This window comes from Bactrocera neohumeralis, chromosome 5 (genome assembly GCF_024586455.1).
Source record: "Bactrocera neohumeralis isolate Rockhampton chromosome 5, APGP_CSIRO_Bneo_wtdbg2-racon-allhic-juicebox.fasta_v2, whole genome shotgun sequence".
Lineage (NCBI taxonomy): Eukaryota > Metazoa > Arthropoda > Insecta > Diptera > Tephritidae > Bactrocera > Bactrocera neohumeralis.
Genome location: NC_065922.1, coordinates 47,270,798 through 47,292,195, shown reverse-complemented (window position 1 = coordinate 47,292,195; position 21,398 = coordinate 47,270,798). Strand labels below are relative to the sequence as shown.

The 21,398-nt window shown below is 38.1% G+C and overlaps 2 protein-coding genes across 7 annotated transcripts; both read left to right on the top strand.

Moving 5' to 3' along the window:
• The first annotated feature begins 1,556 nt into the window (after positions 1–1,556).
• Positions 1,557–15,925, top strand: LOC126758891 (sodium leak channel NALCN). 6 transcript variants are annotated; one of them, XM_050473322.1, is made up of 18 exons: positions 1,557–1,672; positions 3,684–4,864; positions 6,376–6,488; positions 6,703–6,813; positions 6,878–7,021; positions 8,123–8,380; positions 8,433–8,961; positions 9,067–9,812; positions 10,103–10,240; positions 10,316–10,681; positions 10,750–11,500; positions 11,565–11,864; positions 12,870–13,064; positions 13,128–13,491; positions 14,155–14,232; positions 14,304–14,577; positions 14,650–14,812; positions 14,879–15,925. In XM_050473322.1, exons 2-18 carry the CDS (start codon positions 3,776–3,778, stop codon positions 15,599–15,601), a joined length of 6,342 nt encoding a protein of 2,113 aa, XP_050329279.1. In that variant the 5' UTR covers positions 1,557–1,672; positions 3,684–3,775; the 3' UTR covers positions 15,602–15,925. The 6 variants fall into 6 exon arrangements, with proteins under 6 accessions (XP_050329279.1, XP_050329282.1, XP_050329281.1 ...); XM_050473325.1 differs by having other exon boundaries at positions 3,660–4,864; positions 10,115–10,240; positions 14,650–14,806; XM_050473324.1 differs by having other exon boundaries at positions 3,660–4,864; positions 10,115–10,240.
• An 813-nt stretch (positions 15,926–16,738) lies between these two features.
• Positions 16,739–21,310, top strand: LOC126758893 (WASH complex subunit 4). Its single transcript, XM_050473329.1, has 10 exons — positions 16,739–16,846; positions 16,909–17,441; positions 17,500–17,721; positions 17,781–18,539; positions 18,593–18,925; positions 18,988–19,267; positions 19,454–19,608; positions 19,841–20,267; positions 20,356–20,573; positions 20,638–21,310. Exons 1-10 carry the CDS (start codon positions 16,828–16,830, stop codon positions 21,127–21,129), a joined length of 3,438 nt encoding a protein of 1,145 aa, XP_050329286.1. The 5' UTR covers positions 16,739–16,827; the 3' UTR covers positions 21,130–21,310.
• The last annotated feature ends 88 nt before the right edge of the window (positions 21,311–21,398 follow it).

The following is a 21,398-nucleotide window of genomic DNA, read 5'->3' as shown; positions in this document are numbered from 1 at the left end:
AACATTGAGGTTACAGGTTCTTGCTGTAAACTTAATGTTGAACCACATGCGAACATCCGATGAATTTCTAGCGAGATTTCTATTTAAATAATATATCGTCACCTAAAACACAAAATAACGTAACAACATTTTCGAAAATTTACAAAAATGTAATAAAAGAGAACATGAGTGAAACAAAATTTAAATATTGCTTAAAAGTAGGTTATATTTGTTAGCAGAACCTTAAAATGTTGGACATATGTATGTACTTATATGTATGTGGGTGACGATATATAATTCATATGAATCTATGGCTAGGAAATAAAGAATAATCTAAATCTAGAATATGTAATACAAAAATGTCCGTCATGATTTTCAGAAAGGTTACAATTTTTATAATTCTTGCAAGGCTTAATCTCAAATCAAACACTCAGAAATATATTTCTTTCACTTTCCATGAATATGTTGTTAAATATGACTTAAAAAAGTTTGCTTTTCTTTATGCAGCAACAGTCGTGGTCTTCTAGATCTTAAAAATTTTATTTTGCTATCGTAGCACTCTTAATCGAATATTAAATGAGATGCAAGATATAATTAAGTACAGCAACATATTTTGGACCTATGGCTATCCGCTTTACGGTTTTCTGGGATTATAAATCAAAAGCCATAAGAAATCTATGTGAAATAATGAATCATTGCACATTTTATACATATAAATAAATTATTAAATTATATTATTGAAGGGGAAATACTATCAATCTGTCCCCATTCAAAAACTGTGAAACTTACAATAAAATATTTTTATTATTTTTTGCTATTCTCCAAAAAAATGTCTTATATTATATACTAGTAAAAGACAATAAAATTATTTCATTTCATTTGTAATTAAGTAGAAAGAATTAAGCAAATTTTATATACATATATAACTGAAATCAGTCTGTAATCAATAGCGCAATCTCATCATCGGTGCAATCTCGCTTTAATTTGACGTTAGAAATTAAATTACTATTTACAGATGTACGTGATTATATCACACTCATTCAGTTGTATATACACTTATACAAAAATATGTCTCAAATGTTTTGTACACCACTCGGCATGCGTTTAATTTTGTGTACATGACTGATACAATACACATCTACTATATATCTATGTTATATACAAAAGTTGTAGTTGTATACCGCTCAAGCTTCGTATTGATTTGCTTGGCTGCAATAGCCCGGCTACCGGCGACCGGCATTATATGTCAACAGAGATCAGCTGTTTTTTGTGTACAATTTTTCAAAAGTAAATAAACAATAGCCAGCCGTTATATTACCGCTCACGGTATGCGCATGTGTGTGCCTTGACCCAATTTTCCACAAAAACTTCAATGACAATAAGCAAATTTACGAGCATGAATGAAAAAATCATTTCAGTCTGCACCTACATACATATGTATATGTTAACGTATTACTTTTGGTCAGAACAGACAAATATGCCGTTATCTCTATACCGTTATACATACATATGCAAAGTCTATGTCAGCACAAAGATGCGAATGCGTCGGTTAGGTTCTCATTCGGATGTAACGCTGCTATCAGTATTGATTTTGTCCACCAACGATACTGACATTTTGGCCAGAAAGAAGTGAAAATTTCGCCAAGCAAATATTTTGCAAAATTATTTATGTCAATGCTGGTGTAAATTTTAGGTAAAGTGTAAAGAAAATTAAATTAAAAGTAATTTAAATGTGTTTATTTTCGATTTCCTGCACATCGATTTCAATTTTATACAGAGTTTTCGCAAAAAGCATAGCATACTTCAGGGCATGTAAGCTTTGGATTGAGTATAATTGGTTAGAAAATGTGTTGAAATTGAAGAAAAGTTGTTGAAGTTTGTTTTAACGTTAATTATAATTACGCAAAAGTATAAATTTAAATAGCTAAACACATTTTAAACGCAGAAAAATGACTTTGAAAAAAATTATTAATTCTACCGTGGGTGTATTGATTTTTCGCAGAGAAAAGTATACTCACGTATTAGTATAATGGTTGGAGCAAAAACATAGAGATACATAGGCGAATTTTAAATGAGTATCCTCGCTGAGGGAGAAATAAACAACTCTCTAAAAACAGATTGTCTGGTTATGTGATTGGAAGAGAGTATTGATAAGACATCTCACCGCAAGCAGCGCATTTCGGCCAACACAAGGTCATTGGTGCTAATAACTTGTTTATTTATAAATAATTAAGTATAATTGACTACCTTCTTCTTCTTCTTTACTGGCGTAGACACCGCTTACGCAGTTATAGCCGAGTTAACAAGCGCGTCAGTCGTTTCTGCTCCTCGCTATTTGGCGCCAATTCGAGATACTAAAAGCAGCCAGGTCCTTTTCCATCTGATCTTTCCATAGCAGGACGAAAATGATGAGGAACTTGTAGAGTTTGGTCCTTGCTCTTTGGGAGCGGACTTTACTTTTCAATTGCCTACTCAGTCCAAAGTAGCACCTGATGGCAAGAATGATTCTGCGTTGGATCTCAAGGCTGATATTGTTGTTGGTGTTGATGCTGGTTCCAAGATACGTGTGATGACTTGCGAGTCAGTCTAGAAAAAGCAGAACTAACCACGCGGTTGTTGAGGTCAATCATATCAATATCATCGGCGTATGCCAGCAGCATTACATTCTTATAGAAGATTGTACCTCCTCTATTCAGTTCTGCAGCTCGAATTTATTTATTTTTATTTAAGAGTAGGTTGAAGAAGTCACAGGATAGGGAATCGCTTTGTCTGAAACCTCTCCAAGTCCTTTTCGATCCCGACGGAGTTTACGGGCTTGCTCAACGTCAGCTTACACAGCCGGATTAGCTTTGCAGTTCGGACATAGCGGCAAGAATGTAGTTCTTTTTCGTGCTCTCGAGGCCGGCTTTAAGTCCAGGAAGAGATGGTGTGTGGAAATCTTCCTTTCACGGGTCTCTTCTCAAAATTGGCGCATGGGGAAAATTGGTCGATAGTAGATTTTCCAGGCCTAAAACTACATTGATAAGATCGAATATTTTGTTGGACTTCAGTATTTTACACACAACGCTCGATAAGACCGTATATCCGATATGAAGGAGGCTTTCCCCACGGTAATTAGCGCAGATTGTTGGGTCTCCCTTTTTGTGGATTGGGCAAAGCGCACTTAAGTTCTAATTGTCGTGCATGCTTTCATCCGACCATATCTTGCAAAGAAGCTTATACAGTGCTTCAGTGCTTCGCCGCCGCATTTAAATATCTCGGCCGGTAATTCATCGGCTCCTGACGCTTTGTTGTACTTCAGGCGGGTAATCGGGATCGCCATCTCTAGATGTCACACATTCACTGTCGTTGAGCAGGCTGGAGAACTGTTCCCTCCATAACTTCAGTAAATAGATAATAAATTCTAGTACCGGGAAAACGGCTGTTGTGGGAATTCCTGTCTAATATTCAATAAAGGTTGCAAAAGTTACGGGTCTTTAAATCAGAATATTTGACAGATTATTGACCTTTCCGAATTGTCGGTGTCTTACATTCTCAATTTTCTTTAAAGATCTAATCAATAATCCTCCAATTGTTAAAATGGAGTAATGATAGTATTACCTAGTGGATCGTAGCTTCAAATCTATCTGGTCTTAAAGTAAAAAAATAAACACTATGATATTTAACTGTTGTTATTTCAGCTCTCTTTCTTTCTCACATCTTAGTTTTTTGGATCACAAAATCACAAGGAGTTTGTTTACTAACTGTGTCATCTGGGCATTCGGCCGCGTATAATGCGTTCAATCTGCATGCTTGAATGATTGACCGATTGCATACGCGTCGCTTAGGAGCTGCAAGTAACCGTAGCGACACTAGCTCCATATCGGCTACTACCACCGGTGTTGGCGGTGGTGTCGGTGCTGGTACGAGTGGCGGCGGCACAATTACCACTCCACCAGCTAGCACCAGCTCCTCCAGCGGGCATAGTCTACAGCAGCAGCAGCAACAGCACTCACATCCACATCAACAACAGCAGCAATTTCGCTCATCATTACATCACCATCACCATACGTCGGCTCATAGCCATTTCACCTTCAATACCGGCGGCAGTTATAGTCAAGGCCATAGTTCGGGCAGCTTATCGCGCATATCACGCAAGGCTGGCGCATCACTTTCGGCATCAGCACAAAGTGGACATGGCTTTGATGGAACCAGCAGCGTTAATAGTCCTTCAGTTGTGAATTCGGGCAGCGGCAGCGCCAGTAGTGGTCCGGCACTGCTACCCACAATGGGTCCAATGTTGGGCACATCAACAAGTGGTGGTACCGGCATAGCCGGCGGTCAATTGGGTGTGCACAGTCAAAATGTGTCTTCGAATACGGCTGGCAATAGTAGTGCTGGCGGTGGTGGTCTTGGCGCTAGTGGTAGCGGCAGCGGTGCGGGCATTGGTGCTGGTGTCATGGGCGGTATTGGTGGCGTTGGCGGCGGTGCGATTGGCGGTGGTGTTGGTATGGGCATCTGTGGCGGCATCAGTAGTACGATGGGCCCAAGCAGCGCAGCCATAACTGGCGTCCCCCCTATTGGGCTGGGCCTAGCAACGGGCATTGGTAATAAGATGCTCGGCCGCAAGCAAAGCCTCAAGGGGGGCGAACCGTTTTTGGCCGATTATGGTCCCGAGGAGTCGCTTAACGAAAGTGCCGATATTGAATGGGTGAATAAGCTGTGGGTAAGGCGACTAATGCGTTTATGCGCCTTAGTATCCTTGGCCTCAGTCTCATTGAATACGCCGAAAACTTTCGAGCGGCATCCCCCATTACAGTATATAACATTCGCATCGGACACCGCGGTCACGCTGCTATTCACCGCCGAAATGATTGCCAAAATGCATATCCGCGGTGTATTGCATGTAAGTACTAATATGGTTGAGTAGAAGATCAATTATTGAACACAACAATAACTAAATGTTAAGCGAGCTTGAACGAATCCATCGGAAAGAATAATATAATATAACATAAGGTATGGATGGACATACTAGATATCTTAAATTATCTCTCTTTTTTAAAATCTTGCCTAGAGTTGTCATAAAGTGAAAATTTAAACGTTTTTTGAACTTTACTTATCAAAACGTAAATTTTGGGTATTGTCAATCGATGAATCGGATCTTATTATTAAATTTCTTTAAAAAGTATAGTACTAAATATTAATTAATCGATAATTAATTTAAAATTAAATTGAAAGTGATTTTTAAGTCTTGTAATCTGATCAAGTATGACCCGGACTGTTCCATTTAAACTGTCTACTTTATTACAAACACAAGTATTTGAATGGCACACAGCATTTAAGTCGTGAAGTCATCGAAAACATCATACAAGTCGTTCATATGCCTCTGTTAACATTTAAAAGCTAAAAAACTATGTTTGAAAATCGACCTACGTCTCAAAAAAGACGTTTTACGGTGATCACTATATCTCTGAACTGGATCCTCTGAAATTAAAAAAAAAAAAACAGATTTCATTAAAGGAATGTTAAGTCTAGTTAAGCAAATCGAAGGAATAAGCAAAACAAAATTTGTAAACAAAATGGCGGTTTCACAAAAAAAATAATCCATTTTGACCAAAATTTCGGCCTTAAATTGTTGATAAAAAATATTTTTCAGTGAGAAAAAATCTTCGATTATTACTAAAAATATATATTAAAGAAGCTCGTGTTAAAATTTGAGACTAATCGGTTTCGAGTAATGTTGATCACCGACTTTGATAACACCATTTTGAGAAAAGCGTGTTTAAAGTCTGGAATGGTTTTCAAGCACTCTGAAGCGTCTTTTCAAATTTGCGTGTAACTTCTAAAATATTTTCCGGAACGATATGAAACTTTCTTTGTGTATTCTTAAATATATGTACATCAAGAAAAATAAACTAGAAAAAAATCGATTTTTTAAAAATTCCAACTGCATAATTAATTAAATCAAAGAAATAAACATAAACATTATTCCGTATTAATCAAATGTTGTCATATTGAAAATAAGAAATCGATTATTGATGTAAATATTTATCGAAGTAAAATCTATTTAGACAGACTTTTAGAGTGTTACAATGACTAAGACGCTATTAATGTCCTCACATACCTTATAACTAATGAACAGGTCGATTTGCTCAAGTTTGTTACCGTTATTGATGTCGTCTCTTCCAAAACATATGTTTGTATGTAATAATTGTCCTACTCCATTTTGCGTAAGCGTCTTATGAATCGAGTTTGCAACGATTACATAAAAAATTGTATATAAATATGTGTGTGTATTAATGCATGTATGCATGAGTGTCATTTCGAAACAGGTATTACCAAATCGTACAAAATGTGGCCTTTACTAATCATACGTTTTTCCCCCCATATACTTTACAAACCAATGAATTGCTATAGGGTGAAGTACCATATCTAAAGGATCATTGGTGTCAATTCGATGCGTCAATGGTATTTTTCCTCTGGATATCGATTATATTACAAATATTCGAAGTTTTAGAAATTGTGCCCAAGTAAGTTGAAATTACGCCTCATAACTACAAGTAGTTAGCCTGAGCCTTATGTGCACATTTACTATTATACTACATATATACATATAAGAAATGTTTCGGAAATTATTTTTCAAATTAAATAAAATCAAGCAGTTGTTATAACCGTAAAATTTCCGAAACAGTTCCATTTCAATCGTTCCCCACTTACTATGCTTTATTAATATTTTTTACTTAGATATTCTTACATCTCAATTGTACGCGCACCACGCCCACTAATTATGATACGCTTCCTACGAGTCTTCCTAAAATTCTCGATGCCAAAAAGCCGCATTAATCAAATATTTAAGTGCGTGGAAATTATTATAATTTTTAAGAAATTTCTTCATATTAATTACTTTGGTGTTTTACAGACGGTCGAGCCAACAGATCTACAACGTGACATTGTTCTTCCTATTTTTTATGTCACTTTACGGTTTACTGGGTGTACAATTCTTTGGAGAGCTGAAAAACCATTGCGTTATGAATAACTCCGAGACCGACTACTTGGGAAGACCGTAAGTATTCGCCCAGCACTAAGTTTAAATGAAAGTATAGAAATAGAACCGTCGACGTGGAGGGAAGACCATAAAATATGTGAAAAGTACAATACATAAACAAGACGTATGTATGTATACTTCATCGGTGTGCTCACATTCAACCCTAAGATTGCCATGAAGTTTGTTTAACCCACAAGATATAAATTATCAGCTCGACGATTTGAGTCGATTTAGCCATGTCCGTCTCCATGTATATACCTCTGAACTAGTCCATCATTTTTATAGATATTGATTTGCAATATCGTGCACGCCTTTTTCTCCCCAAAAAGCTGCTCATTTATCAAAATCACCACCGTTATCGGACTACTATAGGATATACTCATAATTCCCGTACAAACTTACCCATCAAAATCAAGTTCTTATGTGAAAAACTTTTTATTTGACAAGACATCTTCACGAAATTTGGCACATATTATTGTACAATCTGTTTTTACTTATTAAGTAAGCTTTATTCAACTTGAAGAGCTTTTACTAGGTAGTCAAGGCTAAGGAAGAGCAAACTAGTTTATTGGCTAAGAAACAGATTGACATCAAAAATTGGCAACTTCAGTTTACAGAAGGATTACGTTACTTTGTAGGGTTGATCCTAATCGATGGATTTCACTTCAAAAGATATGTTACTCAAAGTGGATCACTAGATCATCATAAATCGACGAAGCGTTTTGAGTTTTGCGAAGACAAAATATATTAATCCCAGCCATTTCGCTTGGTTCGCAGAAGGTGGGTCTACTGAAGTACTCGTATATCAAACGCAGTCTACCAAAAGCAGGGCAGTAGAGGAGAAAAGGACAAGATAGTTCCACCTCGCTTTCCTGCATACAGCTCTGACAAAATGAATAGAAAATGGTAGTCAAAACTTCATTTGTTAGGATCGTGAATCAGGAAATAATTTTAGATAGACATAGGATGTACGTAAAAGACAAGGTAACTATTCAAAGAGCATAGCCATAAACCAATCCCAGTTTTAGTAATATTCGCAGGCCTCTACATCTGGGTGCTTTTTAAAATGTATTTCACACCATGGTTTATAGTAGCGAAATTTAATCTTTCGAATTTCAGCATTTTAACTATAAATTCGCTTGCCATACCCGATACGTTCTGCTCGATGGATCCGGACTCTGGATATCAGTGCTCACCGGGAATGATTTGCATGAAAATGGATTTTCTCAGCAGCTATGTGATTGGCTTCAACGGTTTCGAGGACTTTGCTACTAGCATTTTCACTGTTTACCAAGCGGCTTCACAAGAAGGTTGGGTCTTTATAATGTATCGCGCAATCGATTCTCTGCCCGCTTGGCGTGCTGCTTTCTACTTCAGGTTGGTATTTAAAGGCATGTAATTTCAAACTTCACAAATATCATTTTTTTAGCACAATGATATTTTTCCTCGCTTGGCTGGTGAAGAATGTCTTCATTGCTGTCATTACGGAAACATTCAACGAGATTCGCGTGCAGTTCCAACAGATGTGGGGCGCTCGCGGTCACATACAAAAGACCGCTGCATCGCAGATACTCAGCGGCAATGATTCTGGTTGGCGTTTGGTGACCATAGATGATAATAAACATGGCGGCTTGGCGCCTGAAACCTGTCACGCGATCTTACGTTCACCATACTTTCGCATGCTGGTGATGACCGTGATCTTGGCTAATGGCATAGTTATGGCCACAATGACGTTTAAGCATGATGGTCGCCCGCGCAATGTGTTCTATGAGAAATATTATTGCATCGAAATGGCATTCACATTCTTCTTGGACTTGGAAACGCTCTTCAAGATTTATTGTTTGGGTTGGCGTGGCTACTACAAGCATTCCATACATAAATTCGAATTGCTCTTAGCCGTCGGAACCACCATACACATTGTGCCAATATTTTATCTGTCGGGTTTCACTTATTTTCAGGTAAGATAAACGTAAGATCGTAAAAACGAAGTATTTCATAGTAAAGTCTACAGTACCCGCTCTTTTTACCTTTATTATTTTTGTTTTTCATGTCTCACTTTGCAGGTTCTGCGCGTTGTACGCTTAATTAAAGCCTCGCCCATGCTTGAGGGTTTCGTTTATAAGATTTTCGGTCCGGGCAAGAAACTTGGCTCACTGATCATATTCACCATGTGTTTGCTTATCATTAGCTCCAGCATTTCTATGCAACTTTTTTGCTTTCTCTGTGATTTTACGAAATTTGAATCATTTCCGGAAGCTTTTATGTCTATGTTCCAGATTCTCACGCAAGAGGCCTGGGTTGAAGTTATGGACGAAACGATGATACGCACGAGTAAAACACTTACACCATTAGTGGCGGTCTATTTCATACTCTACCACTTGTTCGTTACATTGATCGTGCTCAGCTTGTTCGTGGCGGTCATTTTGGATAATTTGGAATTGGATGAAGATATTAAAAAATTGAAGCAACTGAAATTTCGTGAACAGAGCGCTGAGATTAAAGAAACGTTGCCATTTCGTTTGCGTATTTTCGAGAAGTTTCCCGACTCACCACAAATGACCATACTGCATCGGATACCGAATGATTTCACATTACCCAAAGTACGTGAATCGTTCATGAAACATTTCGTAATTGAGTTGGAAACCGATGATCCCTCCATCGTGGAGAATTGTAAGCGTCCCATGTCGGAGTGTTGGGAATCGAATGTGGTATTTCGTAAGCAGAAGCCTGTGCGCATCATGAACAAGACGCCCAAGGTGCGTTCGGCCGGCAGCAGTTTGCGCAAATTGGCCATCACGCATATTATCAAGTAAGCAAATTATTATGTAAAGCATTTATGCTTTTGTACATTAAATTGGCTGCGAAATTTTTAAGCCGGGAAACTACGGTTGAAACAATTTGATCTCGAAAGGGAATGCCAATAATAATAATTTGTAGATATTGTTATCCATAGTTATATCCGTATTAATTATGTATATACTTAGAAGGCGCAAATTATCATGTCCCTATCAAAATGTTTCCACACAGACTGTCCCGCATGCAATGTGTGCTCAAAATTCTCATATATGTGTACTTTTATTCAAAATTGACTTACTCAAGTCGACTTTCCAGTGATTCGAATAATCAGCGTTTAATGCTTGGAGACTCCGCTATGCTGCCTGTCGTAGGCGGCAAAGGGGGTTTAAAGTCTCAAGGCACCATAACACATTCGAAACCATGGCGTGTAGATCAAAAGAAGTAGGTTGCTAACAATCATTGCGCGTACGCATTAATCTTGTATTGGTTTTCTTCAATTTCTCTCCGTTACACCAGATTTGGTTCACGTTCCATACGTCGTAGCGTACGTTCCGGTTCGATTAAATTGAAACAAACTTATGAACATCTCATGGAGAATGGTGATATTGCGGCAGCGCCACGTGCCAATTCGGGACGTGCCCGTCCGCATGATCTCGACATAAAACTACTGCAAGCAAAGCGACAACAAGCCGAAATGAGGCGAAATCAACGCGAGGAGGACTTGCGTGAGAATCATCCGTTCTTCGATACGCCACTGTTTTTGGTGCCGCGTGAGAGTCGCTTTCGTAAGATCTGTCAGAAGATCGTGCACGGACGTTACGATGCGCGCCTTAAGGATCCGCTTACGGGCAAGGAACGCAAAGTGCAGTATAAGAGCATGCAGTAAGTGTACCCGTAGCTATCTATTTTCTGTGCAACAACTTAAATACTTTTTTCCTTCCCGTCCGCAGCAATTTTCTCGGCTTGGTCACCTACTTGGATTGGGTTATGATTTTCGTTACGACACTTTCTTGCATATCAATGATGTTTGAAACGCCAAGCTATCGCGTTATGGATCATCCTACTCTGCAAATAGCCGAATATGGTTTTGTAGTATTTATGAGTCTGGAGTTGGCATTGAAAATACTTGCCGACGGTCTCTTCTTCACACCGAAAGCCTATATTAAGGATGTAGCTGCAGTGCTGGATGTCTTCATTTATGTTGTATCCACATCCTTTCTCTGTTGGATGCCCCAACAGATACCGACTAGTTCTGGCGCACAACTATTGATGATTTTGCGCTGTGTACGCCCATTGCGTATTTTCACGCTGGTGCCACACATGCGCAAAGTCGTTTATGAGTTGTGTCGCGGCTTCAAAGAGATCTTACTCGTATCCACATTGCTTATACTACTCATGTTTATATTCGCCAGCTATGGTGTACAGTTATATGGTGGTCGCTTGGCGCGTTGTAATGATCCGACCATTTTGCGTCGTGAAGATTGTGTGGGTGTATTTATGCGTCGTGTCTTTGTTACGAAAATGAAATTGACACCCGGTAATAATGAGTCATATCCGTCGATGTTGGTGCCACGTGTCTGGGCCAATCCGCGCCGATTCAATTTCGACAATATCGGTGATGCGATGCTCACGTTGTTTGAAGTGCTTTCCTTTAAGGGTTGGCTGGATGTACGCGATGTGCTGATCAAGGCTGTTGGACCGGTAGGAGCGCTTTGCCGATCATACCAGTGATTCTAAATTTTTATGTATGTTCTTCTATTCTCAGATCCATGCAGTTTATATACACATCTATATTTTCTTGGGCTGTATGATCGGATTGACCTTGTTTGTGGGTGTAGTGATCGCTAATTACTCGGAGAATAAAGGTACCGCTCTGTTGACGGTCGATCAACGTCGTTGGTGTGATCTGAAGAAGCGTTTGAAGATTGCTCAACCTCTGCATTTGCCGCCACGTCCCGATGGCAGAAAGTTTCGCGCTTTCACTTATGACATAACCCAGAATATAATCTTTAAACGCATTATAGCCGTGGTGGTGCTGATCAACAGCATGCTGTTGTCCATAACGGTAAATATAAAGTTGTGCAAGAAGAATTTGTGAAATAATGAAGACGACGCGGATATCAGATAAATGTAGATTGGAGGGGAGTCTATAATATGTATACTTATAAATACATATGCATATGTAAATGAGCAGTGTGACAAGTAGTTGCCTCAATTCAGTCATGTCCGTCTGTCTGTCTGTCGCCCCCAGCGGGCAGAGGGTAGAATTTTGCTGCGGTAAGGTATGCCTGTTGTTGTGGCGGCAGAATTCAGCCGAGTTGACAGTCCTTGACCGGATAAAAATTCAGGTCCGTTCCAGTTACGTAGACCCGACTGTTGTGGGGATGAATAAGGTATGCCTGTCGTAAGAGGCGACTAAAACACAATATGCACTCTGTCTGTATTTTTTGGATTCCCTCGAATTTTCAGCATAGTCTTGTCAGAAATAGTGCTATAATACTCAGCTTGAACTGATATTATAGACGTTGATTGAGATTTCTTCTATGGTAATGAAAATACATTTGAAGTTCAAACGACAAATGTCACCAGTCTCAATGAGTTTGATGGGTGCTCAACTGGTAGTAGCAGTTACCAATCGGAGTTCGCTCCAATCTGCTCATTGGGTTTGGCCCTTTGGGGAGATTTTGTGGCTGCCTATTAAACCTAGAATTGAAAAATTCAATTCAGTGTGGAGTCACACTGCAGCCGGGTGCCGGACCCAGAGCACAGCAGAAGTTTTAGGTAGGCCTCCAACCTGACCATGGTGAAAAAGGTGTCCCTTCCACCGGACCAATTGAAACGACTGTTGCCTATGTGTCGGCATTTGAGAGATATTGAGATATCCATCTGAAATTTTGTACACGTATCAAGATATCTTCATAAAATTTGGGTGGATTAATATATATAGCTGCCATACAAAAACTTGACTCTTATCGGTCAGTTTTTGGGAAAATATTATAGCTTTTTTTGGGAATAGTATTATAGCTTTGGTGCAATCGAAGTTAACTGTTTTTTCTTGCCTTTCTTGTAGTGGATCAAAGGTGAAGTCCACACGGAACGTTTGGTGGTCGTCAGCGCGGTTTTAAATTTTGTTTTCGTCATCGAGGTGGTTATGAAAAATATAGCCTTTACACCGCGCGGCTACTGGCAGTCGCGGCGAAATCGTTACGATTTACTCGTCACTGTGGCCGGTGTTGTTTGGATATTCTTGCAGACTATATTAAGGGTGAGGTCCTCTTAGTTTGTAAGATGTGGTTATATTTTTACTAAAACGTTTTATATTTTCCAGAATGATCTCTCATACTTTTTCGGATTTATGGTGGTGATTTTACGTTTCTTCACCATAACCGGTAAACACACCACGCTCAAAATGCTCATGTTGACTGTGGGCGTGTCGGTTTGTAAATCCTTCTTTATCATCTTTGGCATGTTTTTGTTGGTATTCTTTTATGCCTTGGCCGGCACCATACTCTTCGGTACTGTTAAGTATGGTGAAGGTATTGGTAGACGTGCAAATTTTGGCTCGCCTGTAACGGGAGTAGCAATGCTGTTTCGTATTGTGACCGGAGAGGATTGGAATAAGATTATGCATGATTGCATGGTGCAACCGCCATATTGTACGCCAGGAAATAATTACTGGGAAACCGATTGCGGTAAGTTATTTTAATTGACAAAATACCACTACTTAGATTCCGAAATTCGTTGAGGGGTTATATATACCTAGGCAGTTAATATTGATCTCTTGAGTCTATTTCGACATAAAAAATATATTTTCTAATAACTATCACTTATTGAAAAAGGTCTTTTGTGTTGCAAAATCCTGTCAAAATGCGGTATGCAGAACTCTTATATTCACTACCGAAACCCACTTAGCTTCTGATCAAATTTGACCCGGACAACATCTCTTTTAATCGATTCAACACATTTTGGTTAACGTTTTGGGTATAAAGCGTCTTTGCTCACTTCGTACCACAAGAATGGAATAATTTGCAAAAACGGTTTTGAGTTAAGGTCCCAATAGAGTTCATTGACAACAATCTAGCGAAAGGCGCCCCAAAAAATGAGTCGAAACAGAAAAAACTGAAGGTACTGGAGGCCATTTCATCCGAGGCTAATAACAAGGTTATGGAAAATTCTATTAAGCTTTGCTGTGACTCAAGAGACGATTATAATAATTTGTATGAAATTACGTAAAAATGTATTTTTTTGTGTCAGTCCGGGCCAAATATGATCAGATCCGACCCCATGTATGGGTTTGAGAATGGTATTTTATCCTTAACATTTTAAATTAACAACTTCTTTTAATTAATTCCTAGGTAACTTCACTGCAAGCTTGGTGTACTTCTGCACTTTCTACGTCATCATTACCTATATTGTGTTGAATTTACTCGTGGGTAAGTTACATAGTATTCCCAAAATACAGAACCAAGTGCAAAAATGATAATTTATTTTCCCTTTATTACAGCTATTATCATGGAGAACTTTTCATTATTCTACTCCAACGAAGAAGATGCTTTGCTGTCTTATGCCGACATACGCAATTTCCAGAACACATGGAACATAGTGGACATACATCAACGTGGCGTTATACCTGTGCGACGGGTGAAGTTTATATTGCGTCTATTGAAAGGACGACTAGAGTGCGATCCACAAAAGGATCGTTTGCTCTTCAAGTACATGTGCTATGAATTGGATAAGTTGCATAATGGTGAAGATGTGACTTTCCACGACGTGATTAAGTAAGTCTAAAGTTAGTTTAATATCAATTTGAGGAAATAAGCGCAACAATGTAATTTTTTGTGGCAATGCAGCATGTTATCCTATCGGTCGGTGGATATACGTAAAGCATTGCAATTGGAGGAATTGCTGGCGCGTGAGGAATTCGAATATTTGGTAGAGGAAGAAGTCGCCAAGATGACTATACGCACTTGGTTGGAGGGTTGCCTGAAGAAGATACGTGCACAAAATGCAAGTGTAAGCCAAAACGTCTTTAAAATGTTGAGCTTAACTAAAAATATTATATTCATTTGATATTATTAGAAGCAACAGAACTCCTTAATTGCTGGTTTGCGTGCCACAAATGAGCAGTTAATGTTGCTCAAAACACCCGAGGATAAAACTCCCACCAGCGGTGGTGAGAAACCACCAGGCAGCGCAACGGCGGCAGGTCCACCGACTAGTGATGCCTTTTCGCCCACCTTCAGTTCAACGGAGAATGAAGAGAAAGACGCCAGTGGTAGCGCGGCTGTCTCCACCATTGGCGAAGCGCACGGCGTGCAACGTGTCATAAGTGGTACCAAACGCGCGCAAGCACTGATCCGTTCGGATTCAACGGGCAGCTCAACAGGTCGAAAGTATTTAGCACCTACCACATCCGATCCACAACCACGCAGCACATTGACGGACAAGGAGCGTCTACATATTAGTAGTCAACAAAAGAAGAAAAATTCAATGACGGCAGTACCTATCTTGCCACCAGTCGCTGCTGCTAGCGGTTCTGCAATAAAACGCGACTTGAATCGGACGTCGGGATTTTTCGCATCCGGTAATAGTGATGGCAGTCAATTTCATTATCCCCCAAATGTAGTGAATCATTATGGTGAACAGCATGGACCATTGGGTAGTCCATCAGCGATTATGGGTCACATTATAGCGGGTAGTAAATTATTGCCGTTTAATAATCAAGCGAATGCAGTTTACGAGGTGCACGACTGGTGGCAGGAACAGGTGATTTGCACACTACACAGTGACGATGAAGGCTAAGTTGAGTGTGCTGTTTGTACGTTTTGTATTGACTTGTAATTAAATTGGAGAGTATAAAATATTTTAGTGGATATGAATGTAGAATAAGTGCGACGGTACGAGAATAATTAGTACGAGAATAATTATTTATTATATATAAATTTATAGCAATATTTTATGTATTTTTTAGCACATTGCCAAATTTACAAATTCCAAATAGCCAAATATGTTTTAATTAGTTGAATAGTTAATAATATAGCACAATTTATTGTAAAAAGAGTTGAATAATTTTAAGATAATGTTATTAGAAAACTGTGGAAATACAATTATGCTTGGGTGTCTTAATATGTTGTGAAAATTGATTTTTTTTAATTTCTAAAATAATCTCACCTTAATGTTTTTCAATGCAGCTTTTTTTATAATTTACGTTCTGGCTTAGGGAAGAATTATGACCGAGAGATGACGGTGCTGCAATATCTGTAATTACAATATTCTCGAACTTTACAACGTTTCAACAACTTTTTCCGAAACGATTTAAAAATATCACAATTAATTGTAATTAAATATAAAAAGTAACCAAAACCGGCAGAAAATTGTCGTATACGTAAAAAGCACATACGAATTTATATGTCACACAAATGCGCTATGATAGGTATGTGTATGTATAAAAAATGCACCTTCCGATATAATTTCGCGGTTTGCACTCTATTTATAATCGCACAAGAGTGTCGTTTTATATATAATCGCCATTTCAATATAATTATGAGTATTTCATTCTTTTTATAAGGCGTACAGTGACTAAACATATTAATTAATATTGTTGTGAAATATTTTAACAATAATTTTAACACAAACTTTACTCAACAGGAAATATCCGGGAAATAAGTTTTCTCTTCCATTTTCCCTTAAAATCGCTACTGTCAAAACTGTTGTAATAAACGCAGAGTTGCAACTGCTGATTTAAATTAATTTTTAATTGCAGTACCTAATTTTTAGAATATATATACTCTTTTACTAAATAATAATCAATAGACCGTCGAAAAAATGTGCATAAAAACAGAAAAATATTAAAATTTAATATTTAAATGTGTTTAAGCTAATAACATTGAAACAACACAATAGCGAAGTGGCAGCTTTGTATTTTTTGTGTTTTGTTTTGATTTCATCTTCGTTTAGTAATTGTTGCATTTGCTTTCTGTGAAAAATTGGGTGCAACAATTTATACAAAATTGTCTCAATAAAGAAAAATGGATCAAGCAGCTATAAGTAAGTAATAATTATCACTGATATGAAAATACAACTTAGAAATTCCATTTTCGTCGAAACAGTTTCATCGGCTGAGGAGCAGTTGAAAAATTTCGGTTCATTCCTTGACTTACATGATAAGAAATTGCAACAACTATCGCAAAAAACTACACAAGTGCCATCAGCTCGAGCACCACCCACACTTAAGATTTTGACCACACCTCTTGTGGAGGTAAACTATTCTGCTAATCAGGAACAGCTTTTATTGCTTCGAATACTCGAATCTGATCGTTTGCTAAACAAAACGCTGCTCACATTCAGCCATCTTTGCGCCGAGGTGGATACCTTAACACGCAGAGCACAACATATGCAAATCAAGTTTCTATATATTGATGAAAATTTATGTGCACTCTTAGCTGATGAGGATGGCAATGGCGGGCCAGATGTTGCAAGACAAACCAATGAAATTTTACTTCAAATGAGTGAATCTATGCAATTCGTTTGTGATATACAATTCTTATTACAGCGTTGCATTGTGTTGGGCAATAATTTGCTCCACCAATGTGGGGCCTACTGTGCGCTGGAAGATAACAAAAATCTGGAGTTTCGCTTTGTGGTATTTACAGTTCGATATTACATGAAGTTTTAGACATTTAATGTAGTCTATTTTTTAGGATGTGTTCGATTGCCTTGCAGATTTGCTTTTGCAAATTCTCATTTTTAATGAAATTTTGGCTAGCTCCAATTTTTGCCGTTTCTGGCAGACTTACAAGAAAACCGTAGAAGCATTAGCGCAAAATGGACAACACAAGGAGTTCTGCACAGCTAGCGAACTGATTGGTTTACGAAATTGCTTGGAGGAATTCGATTTTCTTTTTTCAGGCACTATCTTCCAAGTAAACACTTTGCTTTTTTTATATTATCTATGTAGTTTAGTGTTATCTCTACTTTTCAGAGTTTCCTCGATAGCACTTTTGCGCTAAAGGATAAGATTGGTCCGAAGGGCATTGGACAACTTACAAACCAATGCAATGATTATATGAAACAATGTTTGTTGGCTATAAACAAGTGCGATGTAAATGAGTTCAGCGATCATAAACTTCTTGTGCGTCTGAATGCATTCTGTGTAGTTTTTCATGATTTCTGCGGTCAAGTTGAGACCAAACATGTGAAACATCTCCTAGAGCTTAATCAAAAGCATCAAGGTATTATATTAAGAGGTAATATAGCTTGGCAGCCAACACCGTTCTTGCGACGACATGCCACCTCACTGGTAAAGCCACATGAACGCCTTTTGGGGGATGGAAAACGTTTGCAGCAACATTATTTACAAACCCGCGTGCAAACTTTGCCGCGTGACTGTCGCCATTACTGTTCGCAAGTACTGCTTTTGACGCTAAATGTACGCAAAGCATTAAGCATAGGTCCATTCGACCTCACCGTGCAACAGTTCAAAGAACTTTCAGCTCTACTGTTACTTGGACTGCGTTTTGCATCGCAAATAAGTTGTTTGATCAAAGGTTTAGTAAATGCACATGTGACACTACAATCACCAATGACCAAAATAACACTGCAAAGCATCTGTAAACTGATTGAATTGCTGAAGAATATACAACAGTTATTCCAGGACTACATGGACGTCATTGCGAAGGTGATGCAATGTGTTTTGCAATACTTACAGTATAAAGTATTGCACCTGCTTAACCTGTGCAAGGTAAACAAATGAAATTTTGAATCAAATAAAAATACAACAAGTTTATTTGTTAGAAACGCATTACGGCTGCTAAAATGCATGACCGTAACGTGGACGCTTTAGCGTCATTGCGCATCGCTGAGAAGTGCATGACGGGTCCCCCAACGAAAACCCGTACTTTACTCACAAAACTGGCGGTGAATGCAACAAATCTCAACAATCGTACTTTACCACAAGATCAGTACGAGCGTTTCCAATTGCTTATGTCGCGTCTAACAATTCTAGCCGATTTCCATTCGAACATGCAAGAGTTCTGTGACACAACATTCATTTATTGGCATCAGTCAGTGCTTTCAGCATACCTGAAGCAGGTCGTCGAGCGAAAGTTGGACTTTAATTCATTTCAGGTAGAAATTTTCCATATATATTGATAAATATATAAAAATTATTATATAAACCCGTCCTACAGTATATTTTACATACTTTCAACGATTGTGACAAGGCTTTTGAGTTATTGGACTTGAAGGAGCTTAAATTATCCAAATGTTTAGAACGCGTGACTTATGATAATTTACGCAGCGAAATTGTGAGCAAGTTGTGTGCACAAATCGAAACATTTTTGCGTTTGGAAGTGCATTCCAATTTACAGCTGGAAAAAATGAGTCCATTTGAGGATGGCATTGATGATTACCGGGACTTGATTAACGCTTGCCCAATTAAATTGAATGGAAATTATGTGATTTTAAAAGGTTAGTGGAAGTTTTGTCCTGTTTATATAACTAAAGGCAGATTGTAAAGATAATGTCATGTATAAAAGTCTGAAAGGTTTCAAAATGAATTTTATTTTGGTGTTTTCCGCGACTCCAAAGCTTCAAACCTTAAAATAGCTGCTCAGATATTTTTTTGTAATTGTAATTTGTTACTATTGCTTCCAGATCACGTCGAGAATTATTTAAGCGCCATGTTTTATAATCTTACCACCATATCATTGCATGACTGGAAGACGTACGAGGAGATGCGTCATCTGGCTAACACGCGTTTAATGCTGAAACCAGTGGAGGATTATTTGCCTAATCAAACTTTGGAACAGGTAGCGTTACTGATATTTTTAATTACTGCTAATAATATGTCTTATTACATCTTTATAATCTATATATATCAAGAATCTGCTTATTGACCGATAAAGCTCTTTTTATGCTATAAAAAATCCACCTGTGAAGGCTTTTATAGCTTTGGTGTAACAAATTATAATTATACTATTCATAATTGTTCTTTGCTTTTAACTTGACGAACTTTATTTTTGTTTTACAATATTCCTTCAGGGCATCGATATTTTAGAAATAATGCGCAAAATCCATATATTCGTCTCGAAGTACGTTTATAACATGAATACACAAATATTCGTCGAACAGAGGAGCGCCAATAAGCATTTAGATTCGATTGGCATACGGCATGTAGCCAATTCGTTACGCACACACGGCACCGGTGTCATAAATACCACCGTCAATTTTACATATCAATTTTTACGCCAAAAATTTTATACTTTCTCACAATTCCTTTACGATGAACAAATCAAATCACGGCTTATGAAAGAGCTACGCGCATATGCCGAGCGGAAACAGTCAAAAAGTTATCCGGTATACGCGTACGAGCGCGCCGACGCTTTCAATAAGGATATACGCAAGCTGGGACTCTCCACTGATGGACAAACGTATATGGATCTCTTTCGAAAGGTCATAACGCATGTGGGTAAGTTTTTTAAACGATTTTCTTTACATTTATTAAACACATATTCCACAAGCACATGTTCCATATAATATTTGCGCATAACACACAGGCAACGCTATGGGTTATATACGCCTAGTACGCTCTGGTAGCATACATGCCAACTATAGCGCCAGCCTCTATTTGCCCAAATTCGATGAAAATTTGCAATTCGCTACTGCATGCAGTGAGCAGGAACTGGACCCAGTTACCGTGAAAGCGGCGGAAAATTTCGAAGTGAATATTAGTAATTTGGTGAAGAGCTTCTCCGATAGTACGGACTATTTTAAAGTAAGCTTGATTTCTTTTCTTGCAATTTGTGCTGAAATTTCTACTGAAATATTAAATGTTACAGTTACTTGTTGAAGCATTCCAACCGTTCTTTCGTAATCCGCATAATCTGCATTTGAAAAACTTCTTTCTCATTGTGCCGGCTCTCTCACTCAATTACGTAGAGCATATGCTGCGCGTTAAAGAGAAGATCAATAAGAAGGATCGTCAGGAGGCGTTGCTCTTCGATGATGGTTTCGCTGTCGGCTTAGCGTACATATTAAAGTTATTAAATCAAATTGATGATTTCTATGCTTTACATTGGTTCGCAACGGTGCGTGAACGTTTCAATGCAGAGCGCCTTAAAATACAGCAAATGCTGCTGGACATAAAAAAGTCGACAAATACACGCACTGGCGCTAAAGGCAACTCCAAAGCTGCGCTGGCAATGCAAAATAACGAAACAGAAAAGCTGCAACAAACGCTGGCGTTAACCGAACGCCGCATTAATGCGCATCAAATGGAGTACAATTTGCTCTATTGCAATTTGTGCAGCGCGAAAATATTTTTCCAATAATTAAAGTGATACAAGTATTCATATATTGTACGTGATTTTTTTTTTAGTTAAATGCATACACATATTATATTTTTACATTTTATATAGTTGATACCATAAAAAAATTATAGCATAATCATAATATACATTTTTATGAATAAAAAATATTTGATATTACTAAATATCTATTTTGTTAAATTAATTGTGCAAACTTACAGTGTTTACTGTACATTTAAATACTTTCAGAACATATAAAAGGAGACAAATATAAATACATGTGTATATTTTCC